This window comes from Protomyctophum bolini (genome assembly GCF_963924005.1).
Source record: "Protomyctophum bolini genome assembly, chromosome: 4".
NCBI lineage: Eukaryota > Metazoa > Chordata > Actinopteri > Myctophiformes > Myctophidae > Protomyctophum > Protomyctophum bolini.
The window spans coordinates 46,228,902-46,249,815 of record NC_137865.1 but is presented as its reverse complement, the minus strand read 5'-3'; the positions used below and the strand labels follow the sequence as shown (position 1 = coordinate 46,249,815).

General features: G+C 46.3%; 1 protein-coding gene across 1 annotated transcript in view; it reads right to left on the bottom strand.

Annotated features, from left to right (window-relative positions):
* LOC308313802 (polypeptide N-acetylgalactosaminyltransferase 18-like) overlaps positions 1 to 20,914 on the bottom strand; it is a 123,859-nt gene that overhangs the window by 13,162 nt on the left and 89,783 nt on the right. Inside the window, exon 9 of the mRNA XM_080761129.1 lies at positions 16,296 to 16,391. Within this exon, the coding sequence (XP_080617255.1) occupies positions 16,296 to 16,391 (96 nt within the window). The remainder of the gene's footprint in view (positions 1 to 16,295; positions 16,392 to 20,914) is intronic.

The window sequence follows — 20,914 nt, the reverse complement described above, 5'->3', positions numbered from 1 at the left end:
GGCAGCAGTGGCTCAGGGGTAGAGTGGCCGGTAGAACAGCCAGATGGAAAAACCGTGATGTTCCCAGTTCGATCCCGGTGTCCAAGTGTCCTTGAGCAAGACTCTGAGCCCCTAATTTTGCTCCCGATGTGCAGGTTGGTGCCTTGCATGGTTTCCTCCGCCATCAGTGTACAAATGGGTGAATGTAATGCACGATCTATTTAACCCATTCTGACCTGAGATCAGATTCATACGAGGTTTCCACTGGACACACATTGGTCTGATTATAACCCATTCTGACCTGAGATCAGATTCTAAAAAATGTCAGTCGTTCTTCGATTTTTCAAAAATAGCAGACCTACAAGCTCATAGCGCGCCACTCGGTGGCGCGCTATGAGCTTGTAGATCTGCTATTTTTCAATAGCTAAAGCATGACATGATGCCAAACACAAAAATGGGTTCCCGGTCAGAATGGGTTAAAGAGCTTTGGATAAAAGCGCTATATAAATGCACCATATAGTTTTTACTCCTTTTGAATTCCTGATAATTTTATTACTGGGGCCGAATAAGTAAACTAAGAGTCGGCCACGTTGAGTCTAAAAGACATTTAGCGTGGAAATGAGTTATAAATAACATCCAAATACTGCTAAAAGAATAGGAAGGTAGATGGATAGGTATGTACTTCATTCATCCCAGGGGGAAAGTAAGGTGTAATAAAACAACAAACATATAAAATAGGCATAAAATCATAGTCAACGTACAATATGAAAAACGACAAAACAAAGGCTTGATGGGAAGGCTTGAATTCAACACCCCTCCCATCCGAAACAGCCTGATCCAGTCAGCCAGACGAGGAGTTGTTCAGATGTCTTAATATTGCCGGAGGCAGAACAGACTGAGCTCCTATAGCGTTTCCTTTCCTATTCTTTCAACGTGGGAGTAAGTACCGTCTGTTGCTGAAGGAGCTTCTCTCTGCCCTGCCACAGCGTCACGCAGGGCAGTGGTTCCCAACCTGTTGCTGAAGGAGCTTCTCTCTGCCCTGCCACAGCGTCACGCAGGGCAGTGGTTCCCAACCTTTTCAGGTTGAGGCATTACATTAGCGCACCTGGCCACACGGGTGGCAATGTTCAGTCAATTGAGACCACCTTTACACGAGGACAGTCGCCAGATAAAACGATAGTCCCGCTGCGTTCTCATTTGTTATTGACCCTTTACATGAGAACGCACACTTTATAAAAACGCTATAATGTCGCTAGGTGGCGGTAACGGACTGCCAGATATAGACCAGTCACCCACGTAAAGAACCAGGTAGCTCCCCCCCCCCCCCCCTTCACGCAACCCTATCAGGGTTTTTCTTTTGAATGATGCTTCCAGACCACAAGGGAGTTGTGGCCGTCTGTGCCTGCTTTCTACTGAACCGCATCGAGTGACACACAGGCTGACAGGCGCCCCACGGGATGGTTATATTTTATACATATATATTAGGCTGCTACATATACGCTGCTGCCGCCTATCACAAGGCTTCTTCTTTACATCATGGTTTTACATTCACCGTCGCTGATGAGTGACACTTTGTAGGTGAAGAGGGAGCACTCGCTCATTGTAGGAACACCAGATATTATAATATCACATATGGCTCTGCATCAACATAACATAATGCGTTGTGTGAGCCGGCGTGAGCCATGATGTCACAGGTTTTGCGCATTCACCGTTTGGCCTGTTTACAGTACATGGAGACGGGAGGAAAACGGCGTTTGCAAAGATTTCCACTCTGGAGGGTGTTTTCACTTTGTTGCGTTTTTTTACCACCAAAAAACTCCGTTATCGTCTAAAAAGGACACCCACAAACTATACTTTATTTTGCCGTTTTCTATGAACACTGTTCTCGTGTGAAAGAGGTCTAAGAGTCTCACGAACAGCACAGAGGGGGAAGAGAAGCAACCCAGAACAACCACGTGGAAAACATAAGGCCGGCGACCCAGGTATGGCATGCACGCTCAGGGCACAGAGCGTGACAATTTGGCCAATGTTGGACCAGTTTTTATGGTATACTGTTGATTACTCTGATGCAGTCTTTTTTTTCCATTCATTTTCCCCCCTTAAATTGTCACTTCAAAATCATCTGGGAACCTCGACCCACAGGTTGAGAACCACTGATGTAGGGGGTGGGAGGGATTGTCCATGATGATGGCTATAGGAGGCGTATTCTTCATCCTGATATTGGCCATACTCCCAACAGTATCTGAGGTGGTACAGAGGACAGAATAGTGCTACACATACTGTGAAAGACTATAAGGTGTGTGTGTGTGTGTGTGTGTGTGTGTGTGTGTGTGTGTGTGTGTGTGTGTGCGTGTGTGTGTGTGTGTATAAAATGCTAATCTCAGGGGCTTATATTATGATCCCTTGGCGAAAACAATTCTGGTAGGGTGTGCACAATTGCGCGCATTTCTGCTAATGTGTGTGTAGGGTACATGCTGTTTCTCCATTTCGGCATGCTAACCGAAATAGGTTGCGAGTCGATCTGTGCATGTGGAGAAGAAGAGTGTGGAGCTCAATAAAAGGAAGTAATGGAGGACAATGAATGTGGCCATCATACAGTACGTAGTGTCGAGCAGCCAGACAGCCAGACAGCCTCTAAGCCGTACTGTAGTTTAAAAACAATCTGAGAGACGCCAGCAGAAACAAAGTGGTGATGGGGTGTAGGCCTACAGTACATAAATGTGTATTCACACGGTCAAATCCTTCAGCGTTTATCCATCTCCGAGAGGGTGAAACTGGACCCCGAATGGACCGGCAACGTAAAGGGCTTTTACAGTGTCCATTTATGTGCGTTCGAGTGTTAGTTTGAAGTGCTTGTGCTTTGTCTGTGTGTGTGTGTGTGTGTGTGTGTGTGTGTGTGTGTGTGTGTGTGTGTGTGTGTGTGTGTGTGTGTGTGTGTGTGTGTGTGTGTGTGTGGGGGGGGGGGAAGCGTGTGCATACGAGCATGGGTGTGTCTGTACGAGTGTTGATGTGTAGCATCATTTGTGTGTGTGTGTGTGTGTGTGTGTGTGTGTGTGTGTGTGTCTGTATGTGTGTGTGTGTGTGTGTGTGTGTGTGTGTGTGTGTGTGTGTGTGTGTGTGTGTGTGTGTGTGTGTGTGTGTGTGTGTGCGCGCCCTGCCTGTGTGCTAATAGCAGCTATTTTACTCACATCTGTCAATAGATTGAGGCTGGGCTCCCGACAGAGCTGCTTAATGCTATCTCCTCTACCGTCACGGCTCCTTAAAACCTCTAATAGAAGGACTGGTATCAATGCCATGTCAGAGAGAGAGCAATTTCTCTTGACAGATGAACACATTTGCAAACTGTAAAAGGCTGCTTTTCAGCGTTTTTATACAGCTACTCCTTTATTAGATATAGGAGAGTGTAGAGAGAGAGAGAGACAAGAAATCGATGGCCAAGGAAGGGGGAAGAAGAGGAAGACACACGAGACAAGACGCCGGCAGTCAGGATTGGAACCTGCGGGTCCTCGCAACTCACAAGGACAAGAAAAAATAGTTTTTCTTATAAATGCATTGATTTCTCGTCTACGACCCAAATGACACATTCTTCTTACGGTAATACCTTCACCTCACCAGACATTTACGGCTCAGTGGCCTTCTAGTTAGATATCGGTAGTCCGTCTTGAGATTGGAAGGTCATGGTACAATGCCCCATCGAGTCACCAAAGACTTAAAGGTTTTTTTGGTAATGTTTCTTACTAAAAAAAGAAACCCTGAACTTTTAACCTTCAGTAGATTTTCTGTGGTTTTCTGGCTCAAACAAGTGCTCTGATTTAGTCCACAGAAGATGATGAAATAACATTACAGATGAAATAACATTACTTTCAACATCCCCAAACATATCATGTGCTCTTTAACGGGTTGTTCCATTATTAATCAGTTACAAAGTACGAGAATCAACAAACACGTCTTGACGGTCTGATGATAAACAAACTGCCAACACGGCTACCGGAAATCCTTGCCAGTCACGCTCCAAAATAAAGAACGAAACGGAAGTAGGGGGAATTCCGTTTATATGACATAATAATTTGCCAGCAGATGTCACTGTTGAGAGATTTTGCCGTTTTCATTGCAGCTCAAAAGTCTTCAGAAACACAGAAAAAAAAAAACCAAGCCACAGAAAATCCACTGAATGTTCAAAGTTCAGGTTGGGTGGGTGTAATGGATGTCATACTGAAACCTAAAAGAAAAACCAAAAATTTAAAATAATGAAAACTAAAGGTTTTCAAATAAATGTAGTGGAGTATAAGTACAACATTTGAATCCGAGATGTAGTGGAGTACAAAGTATTGGAAATTGGAAATACTGAAATACAGTACCTCAAAATTGTACTTAAGTAAATGTATTAAGTTACTTTCCACCACTGGGACATACTGGCGTGATGTCCAGGGGGTGTAGCTCAGTACATCAGGCTACAGAAACAGGAGACAGGAGACAGGCTCCTGACCTAATGGGCCGCCTGGCTCAAGAACCGTTGCTTCCCGAGGCTACTTACTTAATTACTGACTCACCAGACATGTTAGGCTTTCATAACCTAAAGGTGCTTCTGTTTTGTGATGACATTTACGTAACAGTAGGAGCTATGCAGACATAGCCTACAGTGCACACAATTATCATAATATAACAGTGGTGACAGTATTCCTTAACCCATTCTGACCTGAGATCAGATTCATATGAGGTTTCCACTGGACACGCACTGGTCTGATTAACCCATTCTGACCCGAGATCAGATTCTAAAAATGTCAGTCGTTCTTCGATTTTTCAAAAATAGCAGACCTACAAGCTCGTAGCGCGCCACTCGGTGGCGCGCTATGAGCTTGTAGATCTTCTATTTTTCAGTAGCTTAAAGCATAACATGATGCTAACACCAAAATGGGTTCCCGTTCAGAATGGGTTAACTCTGTGTGCTAACCTCAAAACGGATACAACATGTCATGTCTATGAACTGGATTATAATGACTTTTCATTACATTATTCTCATTTAATTTGATTAGAGATTCACTGAAATGTCGCAATTACGGATTTGACAAATAATGAATCCTCTCCGTTGTACCATCGACATTTACAGATGTACACGCACGCATGCACACCATGCACGGCACGCCACGCCACACCAAGCCACGCCACACAAGCACGCACGCACATCTTGGGCACGTCATTATATGCAATTGAAAAAATGCACAACACGTGCATAGATCAGCTAGGCCTATTTGTTTGCGACATTTGTGGGACACCATAACAGGACGAAATATAAAACAGGGCATTCATTTATGCAAAAACAAACAAAACAAAAAAGGTTACTGGGCCATTAGCAATAATATGCAGAAAAGTCTGCTCTAGACGGCTGGGCCAAAGGCTATCTGTAACCCAACTCCAACCAGCACCGACATGAAAGAGTAGCAGTCACCAGTAATTATAGTGAACTGGTGGAGGGACCAGCAGGTGCCAGTTGCCACCATTGTGTTACCTGGTTGCTTTGTTTTCAGTATGACAATGAATTGGCTCCAGCTGAGGTTCTGGGCAAAGCTTATTACTGACACAGCTAGGGAGCCCAGAAGACAGGCTAATCACTGGTGTTTCACTCAAGCACCTGTTCTGGCAGTGACACACACACACACACACACACACACACACACACACACACACACACACACACACACACACACACACACACACACAACGAGAAAAACAGTCTTGTTGTTCCCACAAATAACGAAGAGGTTTATACAAGGGAGCACAGTCAGAAAGTGAGAGAGAGACAGAGAGAGAGATATTTCATTGATATTATGTTGTCATGTTGTTGTTTGTCATATCTGTGATTGTGCTTTGGCAACACTTGTAAAATGTCATGCCAATAAAGCCTGTTGAATTTAAGAGAGAGAGAGAGAGAGAGAGAGAGAGAGAGAGAGAGAGAGAGAGAGAGAGAGAGAGAGAGAGAGAGAGAGAGAGAGAGAGAGAGAGAGAGAGAGAGAGAGAGAGAGAGAAAAAGTCAGTGTTGAGGAAGGATGGAAGAAGAGGAAGAAATTAAAAGTAGAAATATCTCAATAGCATAAATGTATTCAAGTGTCTACAGTAAAAGTAAATGCGCTATTCACCCCTATAACAAACAAATCAGCCAGACTTTGTCTTCTCTAGCTTTATGAAGTTGATCAGAAAAGCTCAAAAGCAGTTTTGATGAGCCATTTACTTCACCCATGGCAGACATTTTACCAGATAATATTCTCCCCCGGACCCGCCCCCCCCCCCTCCCCCACCACCCACACACACACACAGAGTGACAGAGTGACAGACAGACAGACAGACAGACAGACAGACAGACAGACAGACAGACAGACACACTACTTCAATGAATGTGAACACACTGCACAGCATGTCTTAGCTGGTGGGGGGGAAGCTGCATTTACTACTTCCAATCTTTCTTGCTAGCAACGACATACGTAGACTACCCTTTACATTTTTTATACGACTTTGAGAAATCAGTCAAAAAAAAATGCACAGTTTCCCCCTGGCACCCCTGCAGCTACAGTATACAGTACAGTGAATGGGGAGGTCACGGATGAGGAAATTCAGCTAAGAATAATAACAATAAACTGTGTGAACGATGCTTGTGCATGAATGAGGCCCAGGGAGGTTAACTCTTAGATTTGATAGAAGAGTTAATAGAACACAAATCTTTGGTTTCTCTTTTCTACTTTCATCTACCAGATATACACACACACACACACACACACACACACACACACACACACACACACACACACACACACACACACACACACACACACACACACACACACACGGTCACAGTAGTACCTTAATAACAATCAGATTACAGATTGAATAAGTTTACCGATGCAGTCAACTTGAAGAAAGCATTACTGTGATGAAATGACACTCAAAGCCTTACATAAAAGTTTTTAAAGGTCTCATAATTTGTTTATTAACTTTCTCACACACACACACACACACACACACACACACACACACACACACACACACACACACAACACTGTGATTTGTCAAAGGCTTTTTTAAAAGGTCCAGTAATTGGTCTGAGATTACCTTGCATCAAACCAACGAACGCCCTAGTGAAATAACTTTAGAATTAATCATTTACAGTCTGTATCCTTCCACAAACTCATAAATCAATGTCTTCTAAAGTACCTTTAAAGGTGAACAAAGTCATTGTTGGGGGAAAAGTATTTCCCAATTGTGGCAATGCTGCATTTCTAAATGCAGTCTTTGAGAAAACTTGTTCTGCAAGTTGTTTGATTTGATATATTCAAGATACAGCTAAAAAAAAAAAAGAGCAGTACAGAATTGTCAGGATTGCACAAAAAGTCAAAGACTTAATTCCATTGTGGTCCAAATTCAGTCATATTTTTTAAAAATGTTCAAGGACTGGGCAAATTTAATTTCCCTTGGGATTTTGTTCCAATCCTCCACCCCTGTATATTTAAATGAGCTTCTGCCTACCTTATTTTTTTAGGTTTGGTAGTTTAAGATCAGCTACACTCGCCCTTGTATTCAAGCTATGGGACTCGTTGATATACGTAACCTTTAAAATATGTTGGGCATTTTTCCTTAAAGATTTTACAGACCATAATGAGTCTCAGTTGTTGTATTCTGCCTTCGACTGGAAGCCAACGTATTTACAAAGGCTTCTTTTCTTCTCGCTTTCACACGCATCGATTCCTGGTACACAACGCAAAGTCTTCAAGCAGATTGCTTATCTCAGCTTCAATATTCCTCATAATTTGCCTCCATTGTATAGCCTGAGTTATGTGCCCATGCATGTCGCATATTTGTCGTATATTATGCGTGTGTGTATGTTCATGCACATGCAAGCTTGTACATAGCTCTGGCCCATAGCTCTAATGCGTTGCATTTAGAGCTGTGTTACTCTCGACTTCCGCCGCTCGCATGAATGCAGACCAGCCTCCCGTCTTTAGCGTAAATAAAAAGAACGTTTTTGGCCCAAAAAGTACCGTTTGGGGGCTCAGACTCAGAGTGCTCCCACTAAGGAAAGTAGGCTTTCTATCGACACCTTGTCGCCTTTGTTTTGGCGAGTAGCAAAAACGTTATTTTTATTCACGCTAAAGGCGAGAGGCTGGTCTGCATTCATGCGAGCGGCGGAAGTCGAGAGTAACATATAGCTCTAAATGCAACGCATTAGAGCTATCATGGACCAGAGCTAGCTTGTACAGCACAGTACATGTACGTGTGTGTGGTGTGTGTGTGTAGCTCATGCATGAATGGTGGCCAGCTAAATAACCACACAAGGATCTAATTTTCTGACTTTATTGATCTAGCTGCAAACCAATCTATCCGAGCGAGGCCAAAGCGTCACCGAGACGGACATCGCATTTCCATTACTGGCTAGACTCCAAGAGTCACTTCTCACCTTTATTGAGTTGTCTTGGAAATGCTGTTATTCATGCGCGTTAACCTTGAACCACACCCTGCATCAGCACGCCACACTTAATCTTTTTGATACTAATTAATATAAGTTTACTGTCAGACTGAGACGATGAGCGTGTGTGTGCGGTCACACCTCACGAAACAGCGGCTACTTACTGATTTATTCATAGACGTCACCACATTTGCCAGAGCACATTTATTTTAAATTCCACCCACTGCGAGCCTCTCTCTAGGTCTGTATGTCATTCTGTCTCGCACACTAAAAATTTGACTCTGGCAGCGTACAAATTAACCTGAATAAAGATTCAAGGTTTCATATCATTTACAGGTACATACGAGTCCAAATCTGCTCTGTTCTCTCATAGTACACATACTGTACATACAACAACAAGGGCATATGGAATTTTTCCACAAACAGAACAGTGTGCGGTCTCACTTTCTCGTCCCTCATCACGTATCTCTTGGCATGTCAGTTCCTTCTCTGCCTCTCTGTCCCTCTCACCTGCCTGCCGTGTCTCAGACTCTGCCTCTCTGTCCCTCTCACCTGCCTTCCTTCTCTGCCTCTCTGTCCCTCTCACCTGCCTTCCTTCTCTGCCTCTCACCTGCCTGCCTCTCTGTCCCTCTCACCTGCCTTCCTTCTCTGCCTCTCTGTCCCTCTCACCTGCCTTCCTTCTCTGCCTCTCTGTCCCTCTCACCTGCCTGCCGTGTCTCAGTGTCAGTTCCTTCTCTGCCTCTCTGTCCCTCTCACCTGCCTGCCGTGTCTCAGTGTCAGCTCCTTCTCTGCCTCTCTGTCCCTCTCACCTGCCTGCCGTGTCTCAGTGTCAGCTCCTTCTCTGCCTCTCTGTCCCTCTCACCTGCCTTCCTTCTCTGCCTCTCTGTCCCTCTCACCTGCCTTCCTTCTCTGCCTCTCTGTCCCTCTCACCTGCCTTCCTTCTCTGCCTCTCTGTCCCTCTCACCTGCCTGCCGTGTCTCATGTCAGTTCCTTCTCTGCCTCTCTGTCCCTCTCACCTGCCTGTACATGTCAGTTCCTTCTCTGCCTCTCTGTCCCTCTCACCTGCCTTCCTTCTCTGCCTCTCTGTCCCTCTCACCTGCCTTCCTTCTCTGCCTCTCTGTCCCTCTCACCTGCCTTCCTTCTCTGCCTCTCTGTCCCTCTCACCTGCCTGCCGTGTCTCATGTCAGTTCCTTCTCTGCCTCTCTGTCCCTCTCACCTGCCTGTACATGTCAGTTCCTTCTCTGCCTCTCTGTCCCTCTCACCTGCCTTCCTTCTCTGCCTCTCTGTCCCTCTCACCTGCCTTCCTTCTCTGCCTCTCTGTCCCTCTCACCTGCCTTCCTTCTCTGCCTCTCTGTCCCTCTCACCTGCCTTCCTTCTCTGCCTCTCTGTCCCTCTCACCTGCCTTCCTTCTCTGCCTCTCTGTCCCTCTCACCTGCCTTCCTTCTCTGCCTCTCTGTCCCTCTCACCTGCCTTCCTTCTCTGCCTCTCTGTCCCTCTCACCTGCCTTCCTTCTCTGCCTCTCTGTCCCTCTCACCTGCCTTCCTTCTCTGCCTCTCTGTCCCTCTCACCTGCCTTCCTTCTCTGCCTCTCTGTCCCTCTCACCTGCCTTCCTTCTCTGCCTCTCTGTCCCTCTCACCTGCCTGTACATGTCAGTTCCTTCTCTGCCTCTCTGTCCCTCTCACCTGCCTGCCGTGTCTCAGACTCTGCCTCTCTGTCCCTCTCACCTGCCTTCCTTCTCTGCCTCTCTGTCCCTCTCACCTGCCTTCCTTCTCTGCCTCTCTGTCCCTCTCACCTGTCTTCCTTCTCTGCCTCTCTGTCCCTCTCACCTGCCTTCCTTCTCTGCCTCTCTGTCCCTCTCACCTGCCTTCCTTCTCTGCCTCTCTGTCCCTCTCACCTGCCTTCCTTCTCTGCCTCTCTGTCCCTCTCACCTGCCTTCCTTCTCTGCCTCTCTGTCCCTCTCACCTGCCTTCCTTCTCTGCCTCTCTGTCCCTCTCACCTGCCTTCCTTCTCTGCCTCTCTGTCCCTCTCACCTGCCTTCCTTCTCTGCCTCTCTGTCCCTCTCACCTGCCTTCCTTCTCTGCCTCTCTGTCCCTCTCACCTGCCTCTCTGTCCCTCTCACCTGCCTTCCTTCTCTGCCTCTCTGTCCCTCTCACCTGCCTCTCTGTCCCTCTCACCTGCCTTCCTTCTCTGCCTCTCTGTCCCTCTCACCTGCCTCTCTGTCCCTCTCACCTGCCTTCCTTCTCTGCCTCTCTGTCCCTCTCACCTGCCTCTCTGTCCCTCTCACCTGCCTTCCTTCTCTGCCTCTCTGTCCCTCTCACCTGCCTGCCTCTCTGTCCCTCTCACCTGCCTTCCTTCTCTGCCTCTCTGTCCCTCTCACCTGCCTTCCTTCTCTGCCTCTCTGTCCCTCTCACCTGCCTTCCTTCTCTGCCTCTCTGTCCCTCTCACCTGCCTTCCTTCTCTGCCTCTCTGTCCCTCTCACCTGCCTTCCTTCTCTGCCTCTCTGTCCCTCTCACCTGCCTGCCGTGTCTCTGCCTCTCTGTCCCTCTCACCTGCCTGCCGTGTCTCTGCCTCTCTGTCCCTCTCACCTGCCTTCCTTCTCTGCCTCTCTGTCCCTCTCACCTGCCTGCCGTGTCTCTGCCTCTCTGTCCCTCTCACCTGCCTTCCTTCTCTGCCTCTCTGTCCCTCTCACCTGCCTTCCTTCTCTGCCTCTCTGTCCCTCTCACCTGCCTTCCTTCTCTGCCTCTCTGTCCCTCTCACCTGCCTTCCTTCTCTGCCTCTCTGTCCCTCTCACCTGCCTTCCTTCTCTGCCTCTCTGTCCCTCTCACCTGCCTTCCTTCTCTGCCTCTCTGTCCCTCTCACCTGCCTTCCTTCTCTGCCTCTCTGTCCCTCTCACCTGCCTTCCTTCTCTGCCTCTCTGTCCCTCTCACCTGCCTTCCTTCTCTGCCTCTCTGTCCCTCTCACCTGCCTTCCTTCTCTGCCTCTCTGTCCCTCTCACCTGCCTTCCTTCTCTGCCTCTCTGTCCCTCTCACCTGCCTTCCTTCTCTGCCTCTCTGTCCCTCTCACCTGCCTTCCTTCTCTGCCTCTCTGTCCCTCTCACCTGCCTGTACATGTCAGTTCCTTCTCTGCCTCTCTGTCCCTCTCACCTGCCTGCCGTGTCTCAGACTCTGCCTCTCTGTCCCTCTCACCTGCCTTCCTTCTCTGCCTCTCTGTCCCTCTCACCTGCCTTCCTTCTCTGCCTCTCTGTCCCTCTCACCTGTCTTCCTTCTCTGCCTCTCTGTCCCTCTCACCTGCCTTCCTTCTCTGCCTCTCTGTCCCTCTCACCTGCCTTCCTTCTCTGCCTCTCTGTCCCTCTCACCTGCCTTCCTTCTCTGCCTCTCTGTCCCTCTCACCTGCCTTCCTTCTCTGCCTCTCTGTCCCTCTCACCTGCCTTCCTTCTCTGCCTCTCTGTCCCTCTCACCTGCCTTCCTTCTCTGCCTCTCTGTCCCTCTCACCTGCCTTCCTTCTCTGCCTCTCTGTCCCTCTCACCTGCCTTCCTTCTCTGCCTCTCTGTCCCTCTCACCTGCCTCTCTGTCCCTCTCACCTGCCTTCCTTCTCTGCCTCTCTGTCCCTCTCACCTGCCTCTCTGTCCCTCTCACCTGCCTTCCTTCTCTGCCTCTCTGTCCCTCTCACCTGCCTCTCTGTCCCTCTCACCTGCCTTCCTTCTCTGCCTCTCTGTCCCTCTCACCTGCCTCTCTGTCCCTCTCACCTGCCTTCCTTCTCTGCCTCTCTGTCCCTCTCACCTGCCTGCCTCTCTGTCCCTCTCACCTGCCTTCCTTCTCTGCCTCTCTGTCCCTCTCACCTGCCTTCCTTCTCTGCCTCTCTGTCCCTCTCACCTGCCTTCCTTCTCTGCCTCTCTGTCCCTCTCACCTGCCTTCCTTCTCTGCCTCTCTGTCCCTCTCATCTGCCTGCCGTGTCTCAGACAAGTGACTGAAAAGGAAGCTTGCGTACATTATGCATCGCCAACATTCAACAATTCATCAACTATTCACAGCCAGCCTCTCTCTCGCTCGCACGCACGCACGCACGCACGCACGCACGCACGCACGCACGCACGCACGCACGCACATATATGTCTACATCCCAGTGGAATGATTCTATTAAAATAGGGAGTGTTCAGAGTTAATCCAATGCGATGGAGGAACCACAAAAAAAGGATAAGGATTACAGGCCTAGGGGACGGTGGTACAAAAGACCTCCCATGAATAAGGAATAAAGAACAGAGTGCAATGAAGCATTAATTGAAGACAAGAAGAATAAAGCTCTTGATGTGAACAGTGGAATGATCTTGAGAAGCTACACCTCCATGAGTGCAAGAACTATTATGTCACGAATGAGCTGAACATGGTTACGCATCATGTTGTGCACCAGAAAATTAGAAATAGCTGCACGCGCAACACGGCGGAAAAAGCGACATGTTGTGCGCTTGTAGATCGGTTATTTCCCTTAGTTTAGGTCCCGGGCAAACGTCTAATCTCACTTTTGGGTCTCGACCTGTAAAGTTTCCGTCAGGGTTTCCAGGCTAGAAACATTTGGGAACCACCGTGGTTCATGTGGTTTACAATCTAAACCACATGAATGTGAGTTGTCCATGGTGCTGAGTAGCACAGTGGCTAGGTGAGCTCTGTCCATGGTGCTGAGTAGCACAGTGGATAGACCTGTATCCCGAGAGAAGACAGACTATGCACCCACTGCACACTAAATGAAGTGGAAACCGAGCTACACTTCCTAACCATCTGTCCATTGTACCAAGACATCAGAGACACATACTTCCCACAGATTACAACCACACACGGAGATTTTGAAAACATGACCAATGACAAAAAACTCCCATATCTGCTGGGCGAAGTACAACAATGTGCAAACACAGCAGCAAGATTTGTGAGTTGCTGTGATAGGAGAAGGATATCAAATGGAACACAACCACCCTAAAGACTAATCATTGTGTATATTCCTGCACTATACCTGCATCGAGTGATCTTGGTACATAGAAGTTGATCTATTGAAGATTCTGATCTTCAAATGTACATCATTTTTGTTTTGATTGTATTGCTGTATTGTTGTATTGTTCTTTCTGCTTTGGCAATGTAAACGTATGTTTTCTCATGCCAATAAAGCCCTTTGAATTGGATAGGTGAGCTCTGTCCATGGTGCTGAGTGCATGAGTAGTAGTTTAGTTTTGTTTATTTGCACATAAAATTCCTAAACCCTACAGCTCTCCTTATCCATAGCACACATCATTGCTTGTGTCTCTTGGTATAACTTTAAAAACATGACAGCCTTTTTTTTCTCCAATCCTTATTTCAACATTTAATGTCGTAGTGTGTACAGTAGTAATAGACTGTTTGCACTGTAACACGGACAGTTGTGACCAATCAGCAGGTTTCAATAACTAACCGTAGTCATAGAGAAGAGAGGCCAGTACAGCATCCTGCCAAAGCAGCGTTAGGGACAGCCAGAGGACCGCAAAATGAAGACTCTCTCCCCCTCCCCAAACTAAGGAGCGGCCCCTGCAGCAGCCACCAAAAGGACCTAGAAGAGGAAGAAGTCATCATCATTTTTCGACCGCGGTCGAGATCATGGATTTCACAATGCCACGCCAGACTTTCCGGACCTTCAATGCCATCCCCAGTCCCTGCTTACTGATGCATGTGTCCCTACTAGTGATGACATCAGGGAATGACAGTTTTCTACCTCTGGTCTGCTTTGAGGCAGGACTCCAGAGAAGAAGGGAAGATATAACCTCATTGTCAGCTCTGTAGCAGCAGTGGCCGACAAACTGTGTTCTTCTGGATCGGATTAGTGAAGAAACACGGGGAAGACTGCCGTACTGTACATTATTAGATTAGTCGATGGGTGGCTCTTCCAAGAGAGCTTTTGCGCTCTCATTAGAAGGCGGGTGTAAGTGCCATCCAACCGTTTCTCTAATTTCTTTGAAATTTCTTCTGAAATGTCTTTGTAGAAGTGCCCAGCATAGTTGGTAACCCTCCACCACTCTCCATTTGGGCTCATTAAGGGTTTTTTCTGGCAAGTCAGACAGAGTTGTCCACCTGCAGCAGTGCCAAATAGGAGACGGGATAGAGAGCCAGATTGTTTGTTCCCCTATTGCTCCCTGCATGAACTCGATGCTGCAGAGGGCACGGGCAAAAAAAACAAAACCCATATACCCCATACATGAAGTAACTATGAGGCCACCATTGCACATAGTGAAGAGAGATTGCAATGGTGACGGTGAGACGTGTATTGGGTGCTCGGGGCCTGACCTGCGATCCATGATTGTGGTGCGTCCACACACACACGTCCTCTGTGTCACCACTAATAGAGGGTGCCAGAGCACCGAAATCCCTCACCAAAAAATGCCTTTCTTGCTTTACAGGCTAAGAGTGTTTTGGTTATAGTCTCTGGCAACGACACCACCTAAGAGGGGGTAGCTGACATGATCATCATGTCATGGCCACGCGACTCAATTCCAGACATTTAGACCTTACAAGCGCCAGAAGACACCGTTACCCACAAGTGAGTGATCTCACTCCCGATTCGTAGAACTGCGGTTTCATTCATAACCTGTATAGTTTCAGTTATCCCATTATAACTGAAATCAGTTCACAGTATAAAGCCCCTCAGCAGTGTACAAGATCATGTGAGGACACGCTCAGGGAAACCCATTCCGTTACAATGGAAGTGGCCTCAGTGACTCTAGGAAAGTTAGAAAAAAAAGTTTATTACAAATCCACTTAGCTGTTAGTGACTGCTGAATATGCCATGCCCAGGAAAGAGAAATGGAAATGGAAAAGACAGGGGTGGAAATGACAAATGCCAACGCAGCCACCTTTGGAAGCTATATTGTATTGAGTAGGACTCAAATAGACTGGGCCGTGTGTTTTGAATGGCAAAAGCTATTAACTTACAATAGAGGTGAGGCATTGTGTCCTACAAAAAGAACTCTCCCAGACACTATGCTTGGATGTAGCCTAGTAGTCTTGTTTTCCTCTACGTGCTGTATGTCTATTTTTCGGTCAAATATGACATTTTACGGTACGGAATATTGCAAAGTGCAAATACACAGTAATATTCCCTTGTTGAATATAGAATGTTTCAGCGTCCCCACGCACGCACGCACATACGCACCTATCACATGCCCTTACTGCAACCGGTCATTCCGTGCAAGGATTTATATACATCCAATACATTTTCGGGTCTGGATATCAATTTAATCCAATCAGGAGAGCGATCTCATGCAAGGTTAAACAACTGAAATTGGAAGCAATGAAACAAATATATTAGCAAACGGAATTGCAATTCAAACAATATAAATATTAAGCTGATACATGGGCTTTCTTAGCTTATTGGATGAAATTGGTGACCATTTCCAGTGTGATAGGCCAAGTGGCATGTCCCTCTAAACCTGTTGGAACCGATTCATGAACTGCTCTGGTGGATAGTAGTTTTTTTTAAGCTGGGATTAGGCGGATGAGTCACGGTCACAGTCAGGACATTATCTCTGAGGGACGCGGTTTTGCGCTGTCATGTTTCTGTCTTCTCCAGTATTGTGTATTCCTTACCTTTTTAGTTTCCTTCATTTAAAACAATGCGATTGGTCTAGACCCTATAAAGAATCTTTTCTTAAAGAGACTCCTCACGATCAATGATTGATGACTTCTGTTGTCTCCCCCCCGCCTCTCGAAGAGACTCGGCATGGGAGTGCCGAGGCTCCAACCAGAGCCAGCTCAGCATTCAGCGGCACAGCGATAATGAGGGAATATTAAAACACAAAAGCACCACCACAGTCAGCGGAAACAGCAGAACAGAACAGAGAACACTGGCCTACCTGGGGTGTCATACCATGACAGAGGTACATGATGGGGATGTTGTCGCTGTCTGGTCCCTGGTCCAAGCATAGGTCATCTTTTAGACTGTTCTTCAACTGGTGAAATTAGTCAGGGTCCGGGAGAACATATTGAGACAGAGAGAGAGGAAAATAGGGGAAATATATATTATATTGCACACACACACACACACACACACACACACACACACACACACACACACACACACACACACATTGTTAATTGTTAATTAGTCCATTATGACGGAGTGCCACAATGCACAGCTACCGTATGGTTGTGTGGCTAAAAGCTGAGACAAATGGAACCACTTAAGGCTAATTACTACTTGCCTGGAGGAAGTCGTCAGACAAACATTGTCGATAAACCTGCTCCATCATCGCTACATTAAGTTTCTGCGGCACTCTGCAGCTAATCCAATATGTGACGATAATAAAACATCAGTAGGTTTTGGCACGTATCATTTGCTTCAGTTGTGATCCTCTTGAGAATCATAAGCTATACTTATAGAATGTCATATCAGCTGTGACAGCTCCATATACCATAATTCTTCTAAACGGTCTTAGTCCTTTATGAGATTGAGTATTTACTTTATTTATTTTTTAAATAGAAATAATGACAATATAAATATTTTCACTCAAAAATGTATTCCGTATTCAATGGATAGTCGCAGAGAGTCCGACCATAGCACCCATTAGGGGACCTTGAGGTTGGAACACAAGAGTCCTGCATCTGTCAACCTCAACTAAGGCTATAAGAGTTATTTCCATCAGTGTCTGGTTTGGTCACCAGGTTTGAGTTTGAAGGGAAGGTCAAGTGTGAGCAGGGACGCCTGGCCAGAAGGTCAAGTGTGAGCAGGGACGCCTGGCCAGAAGGTCAAGTGTGAGCAGGGACGCCTGGCCAGAAGGTCAAGTGTGAGCAGGGACGCCTGGCCAGAAGGTCAAGTGTGAGCAGGGACGCCTGGCCAGAAGGTCAAGTGTGAGCAGGGACGCCTGGCCAGAAGGTCAAGTGTGAGCAGGGACGCCTGGCCAGAAGGTCAAGTGTGAGCAGGGACGCCTGGCCAGAATGGAAATAATGCTGAAAGCGAGGGAGAAAAAGGACTGTAGGTGGTGGAGTCTAGACCAGGGGGGGTTCTCAACCTTTTTTTGGCTGGGGACCCCCGGAAATGCTTTGGCCATGTCTCGCGACATGACACAAACAGCACTTACTCCTGCATGATGGCAATTACCTTTGGTATGCTGGTAGGATGGTCGGTAAGCAAGCTAAATGTCTGTTGTGTAAGTTTAGCACGAGACTGCCTGGTGACATTTAGCAGTGAAATGAGAGGTTCAATGTTTCCGTGTGAAAATCCACCTTTTGGCGTCTTGTAATTATGCTTACATACGGTAATTTGACACAAGAATGATGAATATTTAGAAGTATAGCCATCTTAAATGTGTGATTCAACTGACCATAATGGCATTAACCCATTCTGACCGGGAACCCGTTTTGGTGTCAGCATCATGTTGTGCTTTAGCTATTGAAAAATAGCAGATCTACAAGCTCATAGCGCGCCACCGAGTGGCGCGCTACGAGCTTGTAGGTCTGCTATTTTTGAAAAATCGAAGAACGACTGACATTTTTTAGAATCTGATCTCAGGTCAGAATGGGTTCATCAGACCAGTGTGTGTCCAGTGGAAACCTCGTATGAATCTGATCTCAGGTCAGAATGGGTTAAAATGAATGACAAAACTATTAGTTGGATCTCTCCGTTGGATGTCTCTGCATGCTAAATAAAGTCTCCAAGGCAGATTGGATCTCTTGACTTCCATGTACCCCTCCTTTCCTGGCCTATATCCTGCCAGAACACACCACTGCCTCCTCTTTGCTGAAAACTTTCCAACAGTTTTGTCTCAATGAAGGGCAAACGTTTCTTTAAAAAGGTATAGCCTAGTTTTTGGAACTGTCTATTCCCGGGGTGGGGGTGGGGAGGACATTCAACCTCAATATAGACGCATGCATTCTCAGCAGGGTTAGGAGGAACGCGTTTCTATTCCCTCAATGAGGTTTTGGACCAATCCATCCAAACATGAGACTTCCCCACTTCAATATATCACACCCGTCTTGGGCCGTCTACGTCTGTTGCACTTCCTTTGTACTCTTACATCCAAATTCAATTTAATTAAAGTATCGTCATGTTCAATTTAATCTCATTCTACTTTTAATACAAGAATATCAAACGAGCGAATGAGGCAGTGATCAGACAGATCCGGGGCTTGAATGGAACTGCTCAGCAAAGAAAAATAACTCCTATGCTTTCAGATATTTACACTGCATACGAGCAGAATTTCATTGTGTTTTCTTTCATTTCAGGTTAAACAGAGCTGAGTGAATAAACGCTGTGCACTGATTGTACCGCATGAGTAAACAGGGCTCACTTCATCTGCCGTGCATCCTACTGACTGACTGTTTGTTTTGACAAATTATGTAAACTTCATCATATCTGCATCTCTCAGATGTCAGTGCGGCAACGCTTTCATCTCCTGCACTCAAAGCAGCACCCCACACACATGCTCGGTAATAGCAACAATTCCATGCAGCGGCTTCTGCGGTTGAAGAGTGTTTATAAAACAACAAACAAGAGAGGCTCGTTTGTTAAGGGCTCCATTTTCGTCGCCGCTAAACCCCTTATCCCTAAAATTCTTTGCCTTTTTTACTATTTTTAAAAACATTTTTGAATAGTTCAACTAGCCGAGTACATTGACACGTTGTGAGCTTGAAGAATGGCCATTTTAACGACTCAAAAATCTTTTGTAAAACAGTAAAAGAAGAAGAAGAAGTTTATGGGATAAGGTGTTTAGCGGTGACGAAAATGGAGCCCTGTGTCTTTCTGACTATACCATCTGTACAGAACCACAGCCAACCCGTTTCCCAATCAATTCACAAAGTTATTTCTCTATTCCAAGTAATAGCGGGTATGCACGTGACATCATCATACCCGGACGGAAGTTATCCGGGAATGCCCTACCGAGTGGCAAAATCTACTTTCTGGCCTTGACAGCCCAACATCTAAACCGAAAAGTCCTGTCTGATCGCATGATTTAACGACTTTAACCCATTCTGACCGGGAACCCGTTTTGGTGTTAGCATCGTGTTATGCTTTATCTATTGAAAAATAGCAGATCTACAAGCTCATAGCGCGCCACCGAGTGGCGCGCTACGAGCTTGTAGGTCTGCTATTTTTGAAAAATCGAAAGAACGACTGACATTTTTAGAATCTGATCTCAGGTCAGAATGGGTTAATCAGACCAGTGTGTGTCCATTGGAAACCTCGTATGAATCTGATCTCAGGTCAGAATGGGTTAAACACATTAAATTAACTTTGCCACTCACTGTATGCATGCGCATACCCTCTATAGTTTGAACAATGCAGATGACACAATAGGCTACAGAATAAAATATTGTCGTAGAATAGGGGCTGGTGTGATTTTCAATAGTTTCATGGAGCACATACAATTTTTTTATTTATTTTTTACATGCACTCAAACAAATCTAAAGAGGTTTAGTGACACATCTGAATCAGCCCTAAAATAACACATGTTCACTAGTTTTTTTGAGTGGTGCAACCACTCCTACAATCAGCAATGTCCATGTACCTACCTGTGTGTGTACCTGTGCACATGAGCCTGAGTATGTTACTGATTTATACCAGTAGGGGGCGGCAGAAACAGAGGGAGGGGTAGTGCTGTGTAATGAGAGAGAGAGAGAGAGAGAGAGAGAGAGAGAGGGGGGGGGGGGGGGGGAATTGCAACACTCAGTTCACACGTGTGTGATTTTTTGTCTACCCATCTGTTCCTTCTCCGTTTGGGCATGAAGCACTCCTGGGTCTCTTGAAAGGTGCTACACAGAATACATTTAAATTAGCCTTATAATTATCAAACTCTGGTTACAAGCAAAACTGAAATTGTGCAGAAAGACATAACATGGACTGAATCTGTCATGAGAAACAGATTTTGCCCTCAGTTAACACGTCCACACAGCCCAATACAAAAAGATTTTTCGAGCAGCAGCCGACATGTGTTTGGGTTTCACCACAAGCAGTAATATGGCTGGCACGATGTGATCAGAAATCACTATTTACACCTGAACGTCGGGCGGTTTGGATTTAAAACAACAACATTGGAGTATTCTTCGGAGAAAACAAGCAGCAAAGAAACAACAATGAGTGGATCCTTATGGGAGGCGCGTGCATGGGAAGAATGTAGGCACTGTCTAGCAGCCTGGGCAGCACGAAATGTTAGTGTTGAGCTGCGGCTGCTTGGTATTGATATAAACCTTACAACCCGCTATCTGGGTTCGGCGACCTCCGGGTTTAAATCTGAAGCCGTCATCCGACGGGTTTCGAAGCGATTTGGCGTCCATCGTGTTAAGAGAGAGAGAGAGTTGGGCTGCTTCTGTCCTGCTTTCAACATATTTCTTCCATTCTTCAATTATGCAAAAATCCTCCCACAGCCTTTAACGTAAGAGGGAACAGCCACACTGAGATTAAGTGGCGTGAAGAAAAGGTTCGCTCTTTCACTTGAAGGGAGCTCTTTCCTTGGAGTGGCTTACTTCACATTATTGT